We start from the raw sequence: 18,649 nt of genomic DNA, 5'->3' as shown, positions 1-18,649 counted from the left end.
TTGATGACCAGGTTTGGAGTTGGTCAGGTTTGGAGGTGCTCCTGAAGCACCAGAGTGCCTGTATTGCCACCAGCAAAGCCTTTGATTTGGTCACCTAACTTGGGTGTCCCAAATTACACCTTTTTAGTGCCTCACATATTCCAAAACTGAAATCCAAAGACCTTAACTATGAACATCTCTCAGTTAGCGTGGACTATCATTTTCTCTGATGCCTGACGAATCCTGCCTGTCAGCCCGCATCAGAGCTCAGCCCGTGCCCGATGTGACGACGCTAGAGGTCTCAGTGTCGCTGAGGAAAAGCCGCTTTTAGCAATAATGCCATCCCCGCGTGTGTGTGACAGGCGAGAGGCCGGGGCCGTGCGGGGCTCGGACGGCGGTGCCGGCGGGGCGGGAGCGGCGCCAGGGACCGGCAGCGCCCACCCCCGACCCCGGCTGCTGAGCCCTCTTAGGGTGTTGGGGTGCCCCTGGCTCCTTGGGCAGGGCTGGGTGAGGGTGGTCCTTGCCGAGGGATGGGTTTTACATCCCAGGACTGTGTGTGCGTGTGCGGGCCAGGTGGGCACCGCCGCCCCCGCGCAGAGCCCGTCCAGGCAGCGCGGCCGCTTGTGCTGTGCCTTTTTAATTTCCCTTTTTTTTTTTCCCTTCCTGGCTTTCCTTTTTTATTTTTTTTTTCCCTCTCGCTGCTTTCCCTCCCCTCCCGTTTGACGTGCGTGGTTTTGGTGCAATGCGAATTATCTTCATTCAGTCAGGAGGGGCAGCGCCAGGCAGCAGAGCAGCGGCGGGGCTGCCTCCTCCTTCTTCCTCCTCCTCCTCCTCCGCTTTCTCCTCTTCCTCCTCCTCCTCCTCCTCCTCCCATTGCCATAACAACCACGCACAGCCGCTCCGCACCGCACCGCGCCCGGCAGGCTGAGCATCCCATGGGGCCCCGCACGGGGGTGGGGGAAGAGAAACACTGACCTCCCTCCAAAAGAGAAAAAAAAAACCAAACCGAAAAAAAGAAAGAAAGAAAGAAAGAAAGAAAGAAAAGAAAAACAAACAAACAAACAAAACAAAACAAAAACAAAAAAAGGGACTTTTCGGCGGGGCGGGTCAGTCAGGGAGCAAAGTGACCCCGGGACGCGGGTGCGCGCAGAGGGACGGAGAGACGGGGCAGCCCCGGCAGCGGCTCCGCGGGGGGAGCGCGGAGGAGGGGAGGGGAGGGAAGGGAGGGAAGGGGGGAAGAGAAAGTTGGGAGGAAATAGCCCAGGAAAAGTGACACTCGCGGAGCCCGCCGGAGCGCGGAGGAAATAAAAGCGGCGGCGGGCAGGAAGTGTGAGGAGGAGGAGGAGGAAGGGGAGAAGAAGGAGGCGGAGGAGGAGGAAAAAGAAGAAGAAGAAGAAACAGCAGCAGTCGCTGCCGCCGCGGCAGAAAAGAAAGCAAAAGCCGCCCGAGGGCTCGGAGCCGGCGGCGCGGCATCCGCGGGGCTGCGCGGCGCGGCCATGGCCCGGGAGAACGGGGACGGCGGCGGCTCCTGGAAGAAGCAGGCGGAGGACATCAAGAAGATCTTCGAGTTCAAGGAGACGCTGGGGACGTAGGTGGCGGGATTGGGCTGCGGGGCCGGTGGCGGGCGCTGTCCCTTCCCGCGGGGATGCGCGGGCTCTGCGCGGATGGGTGCGGGTCTCTGCGCGGGGGTTTGCGCACCCGCGACCCGCGCATCCATCCCAGCGACCTGGGAACACGGAGGAAAATAGAATTAATTGTGGGGCAGGAGCTGGGCTACCATCACCCCTCGCCCTCCCCCCATGCCCCCCCAAAAAAGGGATAAAAAGGAAAAACCCCAAGTGTTTTAAAATATTCATAGAAAGAGGAGACAGGGGGAGGTTTTTTTCTTGATAGTGCAACTGTAAATAAATGCGGTCTGACTCGCACGCTTCCCCTAAAGCCGATGGCTGCAGCTATTCGTGGACAGACGAGCAGAAATAATCGGAGTGGATTGGATGTGTTTTAGCTACGATGCTTAACAGTTGTTGGGCTTTATTTGTTTTATTTATAGTGGCGGGGTATAAAGATTAGTAAAACGTTAGAGTTGGTTTGTTGGTTTTTTTTTTGGTTTTTTTTTTGAAGGCTGAGAAAAAACACGCACAGATGGTGCAAGGAAGCGGGGTACAGGCTGGAGCCTTTTTGGCTGAGCAAAGAGTTTTATTTTTGTTTAAAGTAATTTTCTCACTCAGGATATTACAGAGGTAGGGAGCCGGGAGTGCTGGAGGAGCCGGAGCACGGGCTGTGTGTGTGTATACATGGAAATTAGAGTTGGGTTGTATTGCCAGGGCTCCTCGTAGCTGTGTCCCCACAGCTTTAATTGAAAGTTCCAGCGTGTCTCGAAACCAAGCGCTCTTAATCCCGAGTAGTGTTTTTCCTCTGCTCCGTGCCACTTCCAAAACACAGCTGAGCAAGTTTTGACTGTAATATTTGAGTTTTAAATTATTTTTTGAGTTATAATTATTAATATTTGAGGTTTTTGCTGCTTCCAAGGGAAAGCTCCTATAAGCAGGGTATTTCTGGTTTGTGGGCTCGCTGGTTTCCTATAAACAGGCTGGAGGTTTAACATGGACCTGGGTCAGCTGGATAGCAGAGCCCTCAGGGAAACACCGACTTAGGAAATCACATAAATGTCTGTCCAGGTCTCTGAAGAAGCAGAATGCAGCGTAAGAGCCAAGTGTTGTGGTGTATCCTTGTCACCCTCATTGAGTTTTTGCTGTGAGAATTCCATGCTGGGAGAGACGTGCCCTGCTTTGCCAGGTTAGGTGTGCAGTGCCCTTCCTGAGCAAAAGGGTGCTGGGGAGGAAAGTTTGAATGCTCTGAGATTTGTTGGGGCAGCAGGACAATTCACTGGGGTTCCCACTGTACATCCCTCTGAGATCTCTGTGGTTGGGGTGTTGAAGCCACCTGAGAGGGTTAATTTGTGCTGCTGAGGGGGTTCAGGAGGAATTAATGCTGTGGCCTTGATCCAGATCCCTCTGTAGTTAATGGGAGCTGGTGTAGGTCCCAAGGAAGGTAAAGCTGGTCAGAGTTAATAGTTATGCATGTTAGCATGGTTGTTGCAAATTAAATTAATTTAATATGGCCAATTAGTGCCTCAAACTATTAACTGAGCCTCACAATTTGATAAGTCCTTTCTGATGGGAGTAGAAGTGAAGTTTTCAAACTTGACTTAACAGTCAATCTAGAAAGTTTTAGAAAATTAAAATAATTGGATTACAAACCTGGGCCCACATAGAGAAAATAGAGCTGTTTTCTTTTCCAGCCATAGCTGTATTAATTATGAATATCTGTGTGTTTAGCAGCCTACACGTGGGTTATCTTCTGGTTGTGCATTCCTTCCCTTCCAAGGGCAGGCTGATAATTAGAAGATTTGAATCTGAGTTTTGGTTCTGTCCTTGGCCATCCACCAGTGCAGCACCTGCAGTTCCTACCAGGTCTGGTGTGACTTACCAGGATGTGAAGCTTCTAAAAAATTTAGGCCATTGCTGTGCAAATCATTGAAGTGTCTGTTCCATTTCCACTGAAGGCAGTGAAGGGAGGTTCACTGATTTGAGCAGCAGATATACAGGGTCCAAGAGCCTAAATGATGGGAAACATGCTCAATTATTGATAAGAAAGTATTTAAATAGGAATTAAGCTATATAAGTAGAAATAGCTTTAAATTATTTGCACCAAAACATTTTCCTCTGGCATTATTTAGGAGCAGGGTTAAAATCTGCTTTGATCCCTCCTGCACTGTAAAGCTGAGCTATGTTGGACAGCCAACACTTGATCTCACTGGCTAATAGATTTTTCTCTAGCATGGAGTGAAAAACTTGGCATGTCACATGAAATGTACTGGATTGTAGTAACTGTATTTTGCATTTCTCTGCCATTCCGTTTCAGGATGCCAAAGTGCTAAAAGCACTTTTAACAGAAAAACAGCCCTTTTTCATGCAGCTGTCTTATCTGCCTGTGGTAAAATTGGCTAGAGGAAGAAAAGTACTAAATCCCCAAATCAGGGAAGAAAGTGAAAAAGAAACTTTAAAAGCATATTTTATTTCAAGTGCATTGATTTGTGAATGTTAAATCTATGTGTACACCTTAATAATGGTTTGTTCTCAGAAAAGAGCCTTTCATCTGGATAAAAGCTCTTCAGCAGATCTTTAACATGGGAGAGTTAAAATTTGCTGGAATTATTAAAAAGATCCTAAGTCAGTTAATCATTACATCATTTGGGCTTCAAGGAAACTCTAATGAGTAGCCAGCTCTCCCTTCCAGAGCTGGAATAAATTATTTACACATCCCTGTAAATCATGTCCAGCCACATTGATGCTGAAATTGAACTGGATGTCATGTCCAGCTGTAAGAAAGCAGCTCTTTTCCACCTAAAGAATTGTTTCCTTTGGTGGCTGGGGTCAGTGTTGTTTGCTCTGCTCTCTGCTGTTGGACAATAATATTTTTCTAAAGAAGTACCAGCAATGCAGTGGTTGGCTCAGATGTACTCAAACCTGTATTTACCCTGTTCTGTATTTAGGCAGATCATTAAAGCATGTGCAGTCTTCTTTTGAGGCTGCCATCTCAAGAGTGTCAAAAAAGATTTTGGTAATATTAGTCAATATTAGTGTACTTTATAATACATGATTATTGGTATAGTTTATATGTTATTATATTACAATATGAATGATGGTCCTGATCCATTCTTGGCCTGGGCCAGTCCATGTGGGACAGTGCACCACACTCCATGTGCACAGGTTCATTGAGTGCCCCTTTTGGAACTGGACCTGTTTGCTGCTAAGCCATTGACAGTGAAAGTACAAACCCTGAAAAAGTAGCTAGGAAAAAATAAGTCAAAGATGAAATAAAATCATTGCAATGGGCCAGACCCTCAACTAATGTAATTTAGAATCCCTTCCAAGTCAGTACAGGTGTGCTTGAGGAAAGAAGAGGATCTGACTCTTGTCTCTTTATATTTCCACAAATTCACCTATTGAAGCTCTACTCAGTTCCCCCTGGAAGACAGATTGAGAGGGGAATTGAAGGCCTGCCTGGAGAGGGGGATTTCTGCCCCAGCCCTTGAGAGAGGTGAGGTTTCACAAAAGCAGGAATCTGAGGAGTGATCACAGAAATATCACTTTTCCCCCTCCACATTTAAAGTATATTATGTCTAAGGCATTTTAAACCTTAGACTTTGACATCTGAGAAATAATAAGAAACACCATGCCACCCAGCAAAGAGGAAGGTTCCATGACTTGATCAATCTAATTAGATCAACCTCCCATTTCTAAGATATCTGTAATTAGGCCTAATTGACATCAGAGTTCTAATATTTAGAAAGGCTCAGACTTAGTAATTATGAAAATACCAGTTCTGTCCTTAAAACTGATGTGGTGGATTCCTTAAAACTTAGTGTGGATAACAGAGGGAGCTGCATGGATATGGCCATAACATAGTAAGAGCTGGCTGGGAAGACAAATAAACTTCAAATAAGTTTCCAGCACTTTCCTAAAATACAGTATAGAGAAAACGTATGGGTGGTTCTGTTTTCCTCTCTTCTCTAGGGCTCTGTGGTAATTTTTGGTTCATCTGTGTCACTTCCATGCTCTTACACCATTTGATGGGCTCCTGGCACCCTCCGTGGCTCTTCCACGCACCAGTACGTGCTGGTTCATGCTGTGGGATGAAGTCACTCCTCATCCTCCTCTCAGATCTCTTTTCTCTCTCTCACACCCACGTGCACACGAGCACACAGCTCATCAGGAACCCGTATGTGCTGTCTGCTGTGTGTCTGTCCTCTCACGTCCTCCACGGCGCCTTCCCCTCCCTGCGGCCTCACCCTGCCTCTCCTGAGCCCATCCACCTCCTGCTCCTGGCTGGTCTGGGTGCTCAGACCCTCATGGGGGCTGTGCCTTGGCTCCCAGCAGTGAGAAGGGGCTGGTGGCAAGGACAGGTCCTGGCAGGGGTTCTTCTCTGCAGGAAAGGGGCTGGGGGGTACCAGAGGGCTCAGGATCTGCTGCCTCTGGTCAAAGATGCTGCCTTTCCATCAACTAAAGCCAAAAGCACTCATGCTACACTCACACAACAGATCATTTAACTTGAGGCACCATGCAAGTTACTCAGTTCTTCCCTACTGATTTTGGAAGTTCTCAAGACATGCAGAAAGACGTTGATATTTGTGTTTTCCTTGGCTCGATGCCCCCTGTGATGATTGAGGGGTTTGTCTGATTTTCGAGTTTCTGCTGACATTACCAGCAATTGCTGCCTCTCTTTTATGGCACCTCAGTGAGGCAGCAGTGGCTCTGTCAGATTGTTTCATATTTTCCTCAGTTCAGTATTTTCCTCCTTTTTTTTTTAATTAAAGAAACATTTCACCTGAAAAACAAAAATCTTCAGGGGAGCAAATGCAGTCGGCTGAAGTTGAGGTGCAGGTTTTCAGGAGCAAAGCTGATGAACCACTGGAGCAAACCATGAAGGCAAGTGGATCTCATCGCCTCTGGGATGAATTTCTGGGAGCTCTGAAAGCTCTCAGGCCACAAGCAGTAGGAAAGTGCCTCTTGTCCATGTTTACAGAGGAAGAGAGTTCATGGTCATTTCTGACCTTACAATCCATAACTCTGGGAATCTCGCTGTCAAACCCATGTGGGGTCAGGGATAATTCTTTCTGAGAGGTGCTTATAGCACCTCTCTCAAATCTGTGGGAGGAGTGAAAGCTGAGGTCCAAATATTAATGTTTAACTTAGTGGTGTGAAACAGCTCAGATGTTTTAGTCTGTGTATTCTATTTAGTGAAAGCAGAAAAATACTGTTAGGACTCCTTTAAGGTGATGCATTTTATTTTAAATCAAGTAATCCTGTTTGCTATCTCCTGGCATAGATTTCTATCCATTTTGTTCTTGAAGGCTTAAAGATAATGAGTTGGTATCTTTTGATGTAAACTGTTGGTCTTCCTTGAACAGTTACAGAAAATTACAGGTCTGAGGGTTCAGCTGGAATTGAAATGGGAAAGAAAGAAAAGTAAGATAGCCAATGGATTTAAAGGCTGATTGTGAGGATTGGGAAAAAAAAATTGGCAGTCATTGGTGGGAAGGGATTTTTGACAGCTCTCCAGCACTGGTTCACAGGTGCATTTTGGAAAGTGCTTGTTTGGGGCAACAGTGTAGCCTAAAGGCCAATTTTCTTTCATCATGTGAAATTAAGGTTTCAAAATAATAATCAAAAGCTTTCAGGTGAATATATAACTCTGGAGACACACAGTTGCTGTATTGTCAGCTCACATATGTGCTCATGCTTTCTTTGTCAGCATGTTTGTCTGCAAGTTTTGATGCCTTGCCTCATTTTTTCCCCTGCCTCGTCCCTTTTTCTGTGGATATTCTCTTTCAAGTATGCCTTGGTCCTGTCTGAGCTCACCTGCATGCCTGTGCAGCCAAGGAGGGTGCTTGACCAGCAAGGGGAGCGTAAGACATTAAGGCTGGGGACAGTAAGATATCAGGGTTGGGTTGGAATAGACAGTTTGGGTTTTCTCCTGCTATTTTTTGCTTAGGAAAATGTGATCCTTGCCTCAGCCAACACTTCATCTCAGTCCTCAGGACTTCAGTACAACAAATATCTATTCCATGACTTCTCTTTGTGTAGGGCAAAGCACGCAAAAAAAAATTGGTGTTTTTTGGCAGCCACAGTGGTAGCTGACACCCCAAAAGCTCCCAACAAGCAAAACCCAGAGGGTGGAGAGGTGGTGGACAGAGCTGAACCCAACTCTTTGGAGCCCTACAGCAATCCTTTAACCAAAAGTCTCTTGTTCCCATCACAGCCACAACACAGTGGGTGTGAGAGCCTTCTTCTCCTGCCATCTGGAGCAGCCTGTCTGCTTCCTTCACCCTCCATCTGCTTTCACACAGGAGCTGAAAGATCTCTCCATGTATGTCTTCCTTCCTTTTTGCCTCTTTTTCTCTCCACCTTGGTTACTGACCTCAATTATTTTTGTTGTCCTTCACACCCAGTTCTCTTGACTACGTGCAGAATATTAGTTGGGGTTACTTAATCCTTTCAAGCATCCAAGGATACAATTAATATTGAATAAAGTGGTATTGTTTTGGTCTGCTTGACAATAACAGGCATTTATAATAGGATTCTGGATTTATTGCCAGTAATGGTATTCACTTAACCAGTGACTCACAGTTTATATTCATGATTACTTAATAGGACCTAATTTTCTAGTCATTTTAGATAGCAAGAAAACAAGTTGGAACTAAGTGGGTGCTGTTAGTAAACAGGTAATGAGTGAAAGGAGGGATAAAAAATTCCACGGGGCAGCGATCTGTCATTTTCATTGGAATTCAAACCACCTTGCATTTCAGTGCTTCTCTGTAAATAATAATTAACAACAATAACAATAATTTGCAAACATATGTGTGTGATTGGGCTGTTGTTGAGTGACAAATAGCTGGCTTAGCAATCAGAATATGTCTCATTTCTAGCAATCATAGTCTTCCTTAAAACCTTTCCATCAAATCTTAACACCAATATGTTTTTTTATTATCTGACTTGGCGGTTCCTATAATTTTGCTACGAATGTTGTGCCAATCACTTTTGAAAAAGAAAGCTATAAATAACAGATTGTTAATAAACTTTTGAAGGCCCTTTCACTGATGTTTCCATGTTGAAAGCTGCATATTGAGTTTTATGCCAGAATTACTCACCAAACAGATTGTATAAGGTTAAATCAAAATAATGCTCTTAAGCAGAATTTTTTGGCTGAGTTTAAAAGCCTTTTTTCTTCTTCTTTTTTTTTTCTTTTAACACTGGGTGTGCTAAGAAAAAGCTACTGGGAAGCTCTGTTTTGAACTGATCTATGTGTAGAACAGCTGAGCACAGTGCTGGGGATCCTCTGTAATAATAGCTCACTGATTTTGCCTGATCTTTTCCTGAATAATATCATGGGTCACAGTTAAAATATCAACAGTTTAAGACAACTGGACTGCATAAGATAAGCTCTTAAAATAAATTTTTAAGAGTGAAATGAGAAGAATAAAATAAAGAAAAAACATGCTGGCTTAGTTGTATTAAGGATTTATTTCTATTTTAATTTTTTTGGTTTGATTTTCTTATATTCCCAATTGGAGATAAACCAAACAGTTTCAGTCTTCTTAGAGTCTCCAGGAGGAACAAAAAGGAGGTACTTGAATTGATGCAAATAACCAGGAGCAGCAACAGGGTAAAGAATTGTGGCATCTCCCAGCTAGATCCTTTCCTTGCACTTTTTCTGCAGGATTCTTCTCATTTTCTTACTCTTAATGCTCCCACTAATTTAAGTTGAGGATTTGAAGACACATTCTTTCAAGCCTGAACACCCCAAAGTTGGGAATTACATCAGAATCTTAAGTCCAGCCTTATGCAGGGGACTCTCCTGATTCTTTTAGTAGTGGGCACTGTGTCAGCACCAAGGTCCTCAAAATCTATTTATTTGTATGTGATTCACCCAGGGTCATCACACATAAATAATTTTTACTAGCTAAGGTTTGGAGATGCAGAGCACTGTCTCTGGGCTGTTGGTAACAGCGTGGGTGCTTTATTGCTGTGTTGTTTCAGCTGCTCAGAGGAATCCAGAGCTGCCCAGAGCTATAAAGAGCTGGAACAGTCCAGGCAGCTCCTGGGGTGATGTAGGATTGCTCCCAGCAGGATCCCAGCCTCCCAGCCCAGCTTAAATAATTCAAAGGACCAAGCTTCAGCCAGGCATGTTTTCCATACAAACTCACCAGCTGTGACCCTACTGCCCCACTGTGATGGGCAAGGGCAGAAATGATGGAATCTATTGGATGAAAAACTGTGAAAAAACCCCCAAAATTACACAGAAAATCCAAACAACACAAAAGAGAGCTGAAGGGAGAGGAGAGCACTTAGAGGCTTTGCAGCCACATGGAAAACTCCTCTGGGGAAGGCACAGGCTGCTAATCAAATTTAGCCATAGTTGAGAGAGATCGCTGGAGCATCCCTGGATGATCCTTCACTGTTGTTTTGAGTTGGCTTGGAGATTTCCTCCCACTGCTCACTCTTGTCTTCTCCTGCCTCTCAGGGTAAGTAGCTCAGCCATGAGGCCTGTGGTGTTTTGGAAATTTCAGGCATAGCAAAGTGCTTGGTGTGTGCTGCCAGTGGCACAGGACAGTGCGAGCTCATTAAACTCCATTTGTGCTCTCCACGCTGTTTGCTTGAAGAACACCTGTACAAATTCAAAGGCTTTGTCTTTCACTTTGGGACATTTTGTAGCTGCAGCCTGAGCTATCTTAAGGACTATCTAAAGCTCTGGGATCAGCATCAGCCTTACCCTTCTGCTTTAATGGGATTTCTTGCCGTAGGGGTGTAATTAATTTGTTCAACTTTTTTTTTTGAGGGGAAAATCTGACACTGTTAAGCTTTTCCATGGGCTGATGATGAGCATCACAAAAACACCACCTCCTTCTCTGGGTGTAAGCCATAGTGTTTTGAGACACCTTCTCTAGCATAATTACATAGCAACCTGAATATTGCAAAGCAAACAAGCTCTCCCTCCCAAAATAAAATGCTCTCAAATGTAAAAAAAGCACCATGAAGCAACACAAACCCCTTTTATCTCTTCTAGGGAGAAAAGAGGGGGGCAAACAACACACAGCTTGTTAGCCAAGTTGCTTGAAGCACTATGAGAAGATGCTGAGATAAAAACATTAATGGAGCAGAAAAACAGTGTGTCTCCTTTTGGCCTAATGACCCAGGCACTGGAGCAAAAGAGGAATAATTTAGAAGGAAGGGAAATGTCCCCTGTCACAGGTTTGACTTATGCCTTTTAGGAAGGAGGAGGCTATATATTTAGGTGTCTGGGGAGATGTACCAAGAAATGAGCTGAAAAAAAATGGTTCTCAAAGTCACATAGACACAGGGCATAGAGGTACTGCAGGCTGCAGGGAGGCTTCTGGTCTTGGGCATGTTAAGGTGTATCTGGAGTAATTTTACTGGCTAATTTTCCTGTCCACTGCCATGTAATTTATGTCATAGACATAAATTTTATGCCCTTAAGAGAGAGACCCTGAAAGAAAAAAAAAATATCTTGGAGAGCATTGTAGGCAAGTCCACTGAACAGGTGTCTCTGATGAATCTTGTATTTTTCATGGAAAGCAATGAAGTGATTGAAGGATTCCTGAGTAAGAGCTGAGATGATTTATGCCCAGAAAGCAAATTTGCTCCCTTTTGCTACTGCTGGAAGGGAGCATAACAGGCACTAAAGCTGAGAACAGGCTGGTTCTGCAGGTGAGGGGAAAGAGGAAAGGGAGACCAAAGGGGCAAAGTAGAGCAGTGGGATTCAGCTGCAGCTTAATTGACTCTAGAGACTTTTAAATCCCCTTCCTTGTTCATGAGCTGGAAAAATTCATAGACTTGGGTCTTTTGGACAGGACAGCTTGTATTGTATCAGTACACTTCCATCATATTCAGTGACCACTAAAATGACTGGAAACTTCAGTGTCAGTGTTTGACCTGGAGATTGTGGGGTGTTGTAACATCTTTGTCTTGCACTGCCACGTGCTTGTGAGGAAGGTGCAGGAGCCCTCTATGTACATATAGGTAGATACAGGTCTATTGTGTGTGTGTATAATATTATATATATATATAAAATGTGTATAAATGTATGTATACCCACATACTATTTATATAGTATTTTTACTATATATTTATTTATACTATACATATATATAGTATATATATTATAGTGTATATATATAGCATATACATAGTATTATATACTCTATATGCTAGTATATATTATTTTTTATTATAGATATATAGAGATATACAGCCATAAATAGCATTTTTTTTGGCCAAACAGCACGTTGTTTGGCTTCATTAATGAATGCATAGACAATGAATTGTGCCATTTGGCAAAAGCTGTTTAAGAGCATTGTGAATGTTGTTAATTTATTCTGTAGTTTGAATTTCTCTTCATATTTGGGTTACATTTAGGGGAAGACAGAAACTGTGTGGTGCCCCTGTGCTCAATTAGTTAATGGGGATGAACCCAGAGTAATGAGAAGTTAAAAGCACAATGGTCATTCCCTCTCCTTCTGTCCTCCATCCCACATTACCTCTGCTGCAGCAAATCCCTGCTTTCCATCTCTTGTCTAAAACCTGCATTTTGGCTTTGGAGGGTGCCTGTAAAATGTGTATTTAGATGTCTCCTTGTGTGTTGGCTTTGTGGTCACAGTAGATCTTCCTGAAGTCAGAGGGTGGCACACAAAAGCACAACTGGTTCTCTCTTATTTTCTCTTCAATAATTTGTAGCATCTCGACGTTGCTGTAAAATTCTGCCTTTGATTTCCACAGCTTGGAGGTTTTCCTGTGTGAGTCAAGAGAAGCCCCTGATAATCAGCTGCAGGCTGGAATAGCAGCATTGTCCACTCCTTACTCTCAGCTTTCAAACATCATTATAAAGTTACAATGCTGTGAAGGAACAGTTTGCAGCCCCACAAGAGAAGAGAAAGGGGCTGAACACATCCCACAGGGCAGCTCCCATCTTCTGCCAGCTCAGCTGTTTGCAGGGATGTGCTGTGAACTTATTTAATGAAATAATACAGGTTAGAAATAGTTCTCTAAAAAGGAGGTGGGGGAAGGGGAGAAGTACAGAATATAAGAAGTTTTATTTGTTTTCATTCCATGGATGCTATAAATCAGTGGAGAAGTCAGTTGGAGTTTTTTTTTTTCCCCTTCTGTGTTGCATCGGTAAAAAATCATCAGCCACTACACTGAAATGGTTTGCAAGAGAGACTTTGGCAGGAACACAATTTCTGCTCGAGAACAATAAAAAATTAGTAGATGCCAGGTTGAGTTCATGTGTCAGTGGTTACTGAATTCAACTTAAGAGCTGTAAATGGAACCAATCATCATTTCTTAATGAGATATATGAGAACAAAGAATCACAATGCTTGAATAATCTGTCACGTCTCTATCAGTGCTGTTTAAGCAATTATTCAGTTTGTTCAGTGGTTTGACAGGTAACATGACAAAAATCAATGTATGAAGCAGATTAAATGTAAATATGCAGCACTTTTTTCTTTTTTGGTCCCCCTCAAGAATGCCACTCTAAAGCCTTGTGTTTTTTATCCTTACAATCCCCACCCACCTGTTCTCAGTGGTACTGCTTGGATGGAGTGCTGCATGGCCCATAGTGACATTATTCACCAGATCATTTGTCTTTAATCCATCTCTGGTCTAATGAGGCTGTCACCTGGGCCTCAGTAAAAATGAATGATGCATTTCTCTGATGTACAGTGTAAGTGTGCTTTTCACTGCTGAGGCTGTATTTTCCCAGGGTTCTTAAAGAAACCCATCCCCTTTAATGTATATATTTCTGAATATTTTATTCATTTGGCAGCTAAAATAGGAGAAACTTGGTATGAGTTCCCTAGGAGCTAAATAACAACCATTGTACCTGGAGTTGATACCATCACCTCTTTTAATACCAGAGTTTTCATCGTGTTGCAGCAGACTGGGGTGGTCCCATCCCTGTTTGTAGTGGTGGAAATCTGCAGCAAACACTGATAACAGCTGCCACAGTGGTCACAGTGCCATGTTCAGCAGCTGATCTTACCCTTTTCTTGTTCAGCTGGCCTGACCCTTACTGGTCTTACCCTTTTCTTCCCTGAATGTGTCTTCAATACTTTGAATGAAGCTGTGGCACAGAAGAGACAATTTTCCCCCCCCTATGAAATGTTTCCACCTCTTATCCTCTTCATGGGGAACTCAGAGATTTTTGTTCCCTGCACAAATAACTCCTGAATTCCCTCAGTCCATTTGTGTTTTATATAATCCACAAGATGCCATTGACATACCTGGCTGTGTATCTCATCATGCCTCTTGTACTGTCACCACGTACTCAACAGAGATGTCATAACAACTTTTAGGGAATTGTGAGTGCTTTTCTTTTTATTTCAGCCAAGGTGACAGCGTTCCAAGAAGCCTTTTAAATACACCAGAGGACTGTGTTATGGAAGAGAATGGTATTTCTCAACTTATTGTTACCATGTGACTCCTGTTTCTATAAATTTTGAGCAAATCATGTCCTTACAAAATCTGTGAAACTGAAAACTCGTATGCTTATATTTTAGTTACATTAATGCATGACATGTGGACTTCCAGTAGTATCTGGTTATTCAGTTTCTGCTAAACATCTTGTATTTTGTGGTGACTGTTAAAGAATCTGAATATGTCTGGTATTTCCTTATCTATTATTGGTGTTGCTGTAGTGTTTAGATTGTGGTTTGTTGGCTAAGTGTCAAATACTCATGGCTTCATTAAGAAACAGATGTACAGGTCTACACTTTGTTTTTGTAGCTGCACTTTTGACATATTGTAAATGTCCTTAATTGATTTTGTTCAGGATAATACCATCTGCTGGCATCTGTTTCTGCTGTGGCTCTTGTTGGATACTTGTGTGCATCGTGGTCTATAGGGACAAATTACAGAGTGTCAGCAAGGTATTACGTCCACTTTTTTTTTTCTGAAATAAATGAAAACAGAGTTTGAACATTGGACAGCCTATTACCTACATAATTTAATATCTAGATTAATACAGTTTATTACAGAAATAATATTTCAGACAAAAACTGGGCCCTCTGTCCATGTTGGGCTCTCTTAATGTATTGTTGGTGTGTCTGCATATCAAAAGTTGCAGATTGGGAGAAAAAAGGTCTTTGGCTTTATATTTGTCTCTCCATTGATCACGGAGAGATGTGGAATACACTTCTAGATCTTCCTGAAGCCTTTACACAAAACTGTCTAACAAATAGTCAAAATAAGTGATGTTAACACGTCACTTACTGTGTCTGTAAAGCTGATGGTCTTGTAAGCCTTTAACATAGCTAGATATGTTCTGATGGGAAGATTTTGGAGGCAGAAGCAGTTCTGGATATGCACTAGATGAGAATTCTGCTGAAGGTGTTAACAGGAAAATATGTACTGTCTCCTGAAAGTCCAGAACAAAATTCTTATTTTTGAGTCTCCCTCTGTCCTGTTGGATTTAGCTCTCATATTCCACCCTGTCCTTCCTAGGTAGAATCAGTATTTATGGTGGATTTTATTGCAATTGCTGTGTCTGTGTCTGAACTGTGAAATGCAGCAGAAATTCCATTTCCTGGCATTCCCTGTCTCTGCTCATGACAAGTGCAGGCAAGCTTCAAAAATTATATAGGTCAGGATTTATCTGTAGTGCCCTGACTCTGTTCCCAATAAAAGTAGTGAGAGCTGGCCTTTGATGATGTCAATGAGACAGCATTCATCCAATTTTGAGATGCTTATGACCTCTTTACCTCTCCAGACCTCACACATGCAGTGGTGACAGGCAGAAGCAGGGTCATGCAGAGAAATGAGAGTTCTCCAAACACCATTGAGGGCAGAGAGAGGGATGTGCTCAGTATTTCAGTAGAAGTGGGTCACCAGCCTGAAATACTTGTGTCCCAGCAGGGCTGGATTGTCCTTGAGCTGGAGTAGCCTTTGCTTCATGGGGTGAAAACTAAATTACAGAGAGCCTTCATGGCTGTGCATGTGTGTTGGAGCTCTCATGAAAGTAATGGCAAAAGTACAGGCTCTCCTTTGACTTTACCAGTCACTTTCTTTGACCCAATGTCCCTGCTGCTGCTGGTCTTCCACTGCTGATGTCTGCAGGACTGGTGCTCCCATGCTGGTACCCACTCAGGAGTCAGACCTTGTAAAGTCATGAGCTTTGGGGATGATGTGCACTAATGGTGGAGACGTGTATTGGGTTGAAGAGAACTAGGTAACAATTTGGGAGACTTGGGTTTTGTTTCTGACTGTGGCACTGGCCTTTTTTTGTGACCTTGGAGAAGTTGCAGCACCTCACTGTCCTGGTTTCCCCATCTGTCAAACAGTTCCTGACCTACTTTGTAACTCACTTCGAGATCTAACTCATTAAAGCTTGCTATGTGAGATGTTCAGAATGTGCTGTGCAAGGTGTTGTTTTTGTCATGGTAATGTGGTAAGAATCTCTCCTCTTGTATCCAAGCATGTTGGGAACTCACCTGCAATGCCTGTGTTTGGCAGATGATGCTTTGTGGGGAGCACAATGCCAGAATCTGATCCCTTTCCCAGAAATACCACTTCAAAAAGAGGTGGACAGGTGGACAGCTCCACCTCAAAACCACTAGAAATGGGACAAGAGAGTAAACCCAAATGAAGTGCATTTTGTTTTCTGAAACTGTTCCTGTCTTTCATTGTGCAAGGAACCCCAGCAAGGCAGAAAGACCTTCCAGAAATGTCTCTGAGCACTCAGCACCAGCCAGTGAGGGGTTTTGCAGTATAGATTCATCATTGGGCGGACATTAGGGAGACACCTGTAGGAAACTGTAAAGATGTGGGGCAGTTTTCCCCCTCCTGTGCAATCTGTTTTATAAGTGGGAGTCAGAGAATAGCAGCCCTTTTAGCATCACACTGCCAACAATGGGATTTGCAGAGCAGGATGAGAATTTGTGTTGCCCTGAAGAGCCCTCCAATGATGAGACAATGTGGTCTTGCCTTGAAGACACATCTGCAGCATCAGCCATGTGTTATCTGCTAATTTTATTTTTTAATGTCTCACAGTGTTTGTGCTGCTTGGAAATCAGTTCAGTAACTAAAGCCAGCACAGTGAGTGGCTACTGAAGTGATAAAGCTTTTTGAAACACCTTCAAAAAACCAATGAAAGCAAGTGTAGGAATTTCTTCATTGCCATGTCTTGGGGGAAAAAATTGTACCTGTGAGATGCAAGAAGAATAGAATTGTATTTCCAGTCACTGTAGCAGTACTGTTTTAAAAAGCCTTTTTGTAGGCACAGTGCATTCAGGTTTTTTCTTTGATTCTGGAAAAAAGTAAAGTTCATGCATAAATTGGCAAGCAGGCTTTCATTTAAGCTGTGTGATTTAGATCTGCTGGTGAAGGCTGCTGCTGTAGAGCATTTGGCATTCATCAGAAAAATCTCCAAGTCTAAACAGTTTTATTATGCAAAGTTATATAGTTGGAAGGTAAAACACTCTGTCTTTTTCCACTTTGATGAACCAGGCTAGGTGATGGATGTCCCATCAAATGTCTCATAAATTTGCAGGGAAGGTGAATAGCTGTAGGTCTCACTGTTCACCCTGTGGCTGCTCTGAGCCCTAAGGGAAAAGGATGCTTAGCTGGGCTGTGGGTAAGAGAGCAGCTGTACTCAAGAAACCATGTGGGTTCTCAAAAAATGTGCTAGAAAATCATTGGCATCTTCATGAACTAGGATCCCACTACCTGGATATTTCCATTCAGATTTTATTAACACAGCTTTATACTTCTTGCAAGACACTTCTAACAAGGCGTGCAGTGACTGCACTTCACATGTGTAGAGATTTTCCTGAAGTGAAATTTCCTTAGTGACTTAGGGAAATTCATAGTTCACTGTAACATTTATTAAAGCTTCACCCTGTTTAGTATGTGATTACTTTGCTCATTCATAGTGCCATGTGTTCACTCTAAAGTCTTATTAGAGGTGTGAAGTCAAAGGGATTTCAGCAGGAGCAAAAATATTAAGCCCTTAATGTCTTTTTTACTAGGTATGGACTGCTAAAAGGTGACCAAGAAGGGTTCTCCTGAGTGACTGTCCTCTGTATTTCTGTACATTTCTACATAATACATGTAGAAATACATAATCCTTTTCGTACATGCAAAGGACCAGGTTTGCTAATCCCACCCAGAGCTCATTGCAGCAGCCAAACCAAGCCCTTGGTTTTGGGAGGGAGACCTCTCTAAGCACTGCAGCTGGGTGGGGTGGGAGCTGTGACCTGAGCCCTGCTGGGACACCAGTGCCACTGGGAGTCACCACCTGGGTGGGACAGCCCAAGCTGGGCAGAAATAGCTGGTCTTGGTGTCCTGCACCCACCCAGCACCACCACAACCAGCACCAGCTAGAGCCCTGCTAGGCCCCTTTGTAAAAACACCCTCACAGGAGAATCTTGGCAGGGTGAGAGGGAAAAAGCTATTTAGCTCAGCACACTGTTGGTGCACCATAAATATTTTTCTCCGTTCCATGAAAACTGCAATAAGGGAACACCAGCCTTCATGAAATGCCCTTTAAGATGCAGTAAGAAAACTCTATATTAATAGGTTCCTATTTATTCAAGCAAACCTTTAAAATAAGCCCTGAGTGTTCAGAAAAGTAACTTTCTCCATCACAGGCAAATGAATTGCATTGTTGTTTATTTTGGATAGCTTTATTTTTTCTGGGAAGAGGACTGACAGAAGGAATTACCCAAGACAATAATCTGGGCCTTGAACAAAACCAATTTCTTGCATGTAATTGGGGTTTGTTCTCCTCTGAGGCTGTACTTTATGTGGACAGTATAAAACTTGGCGGTCTGTCAAAGTCTTGAGGGAACAAAAGAAAGGACTCATTATCCCTTCACCTTGTGCATTGCAGGATCTGCAGAGATTGTGAGAAGTATTGCTGTTTCCCAGGAGTTACTGGTTCCTTAGAGGCTGGGTGGGATTCACTGCCCCTACAGGAGTTGGGTGCATTTGCCTAAATTTAGGAATTCACAGTCATTTGTTGTGGCAGTCTTGCTTATGCAGAAAGGGCTCCCAGGGATGGGTTGGGTAGAGCAGCTTCTTCTTTCTTGGTT

General features: G+C 43.5%; 1 protein-coding gene across 3 annotated transcripts in view; it reads left to right on the top strand.

Annotated features, from left to right (window-relative positions):
• Nucleotides 1-710: 710 nt before the first annotated feature.
• CAMK1D (calcium/calmodulin dependent protein kinase ID) overlaps nucleotides 711-18,649 on the top strand; it is a 220,382-nt gene continuing 202,443 nt past the window's right edge. For 2 of the 3 annotated variants that reach the window (XM_066550998.1, XM_066550997.1), the window contains exon 1: nucleotides 713-1,567. In XM_066550998.1, the coding sequence (XP_066407095.1) occupies nucleotides 1,476-1,567 (92 nt within the window). In that variant the 5' untranslated portion in view covers nucleotides 713-1,475. Of the gene's footprint in view, nucleotides 1,568-18,649 lie in introns of all 3 variants that reach the window. The other variant, XM_066550996.1, reaches the window with a different exon arrangement.

The sequence above is a fragment of the Molothrus aeneus genome, chromosome 5 (genome assembly GCF_037042795.1).
Source record: "Molothrus aeneus isolate 106 chromosome 5, BPBGC_Maene_1.0, whole genome shotgun sequence".
In the NCBI taxonomy this organism is placed as follows: Eukaryota; Metazoa; Chordata; class Aves; order Passeriformes; family Icteridae; genus Molothrus; species Molothrus aeneus.
Note: the sequence above shows the minus strand (reverse complement) of the source record. Positions and strands in the feature narration are given on the sequence as shown.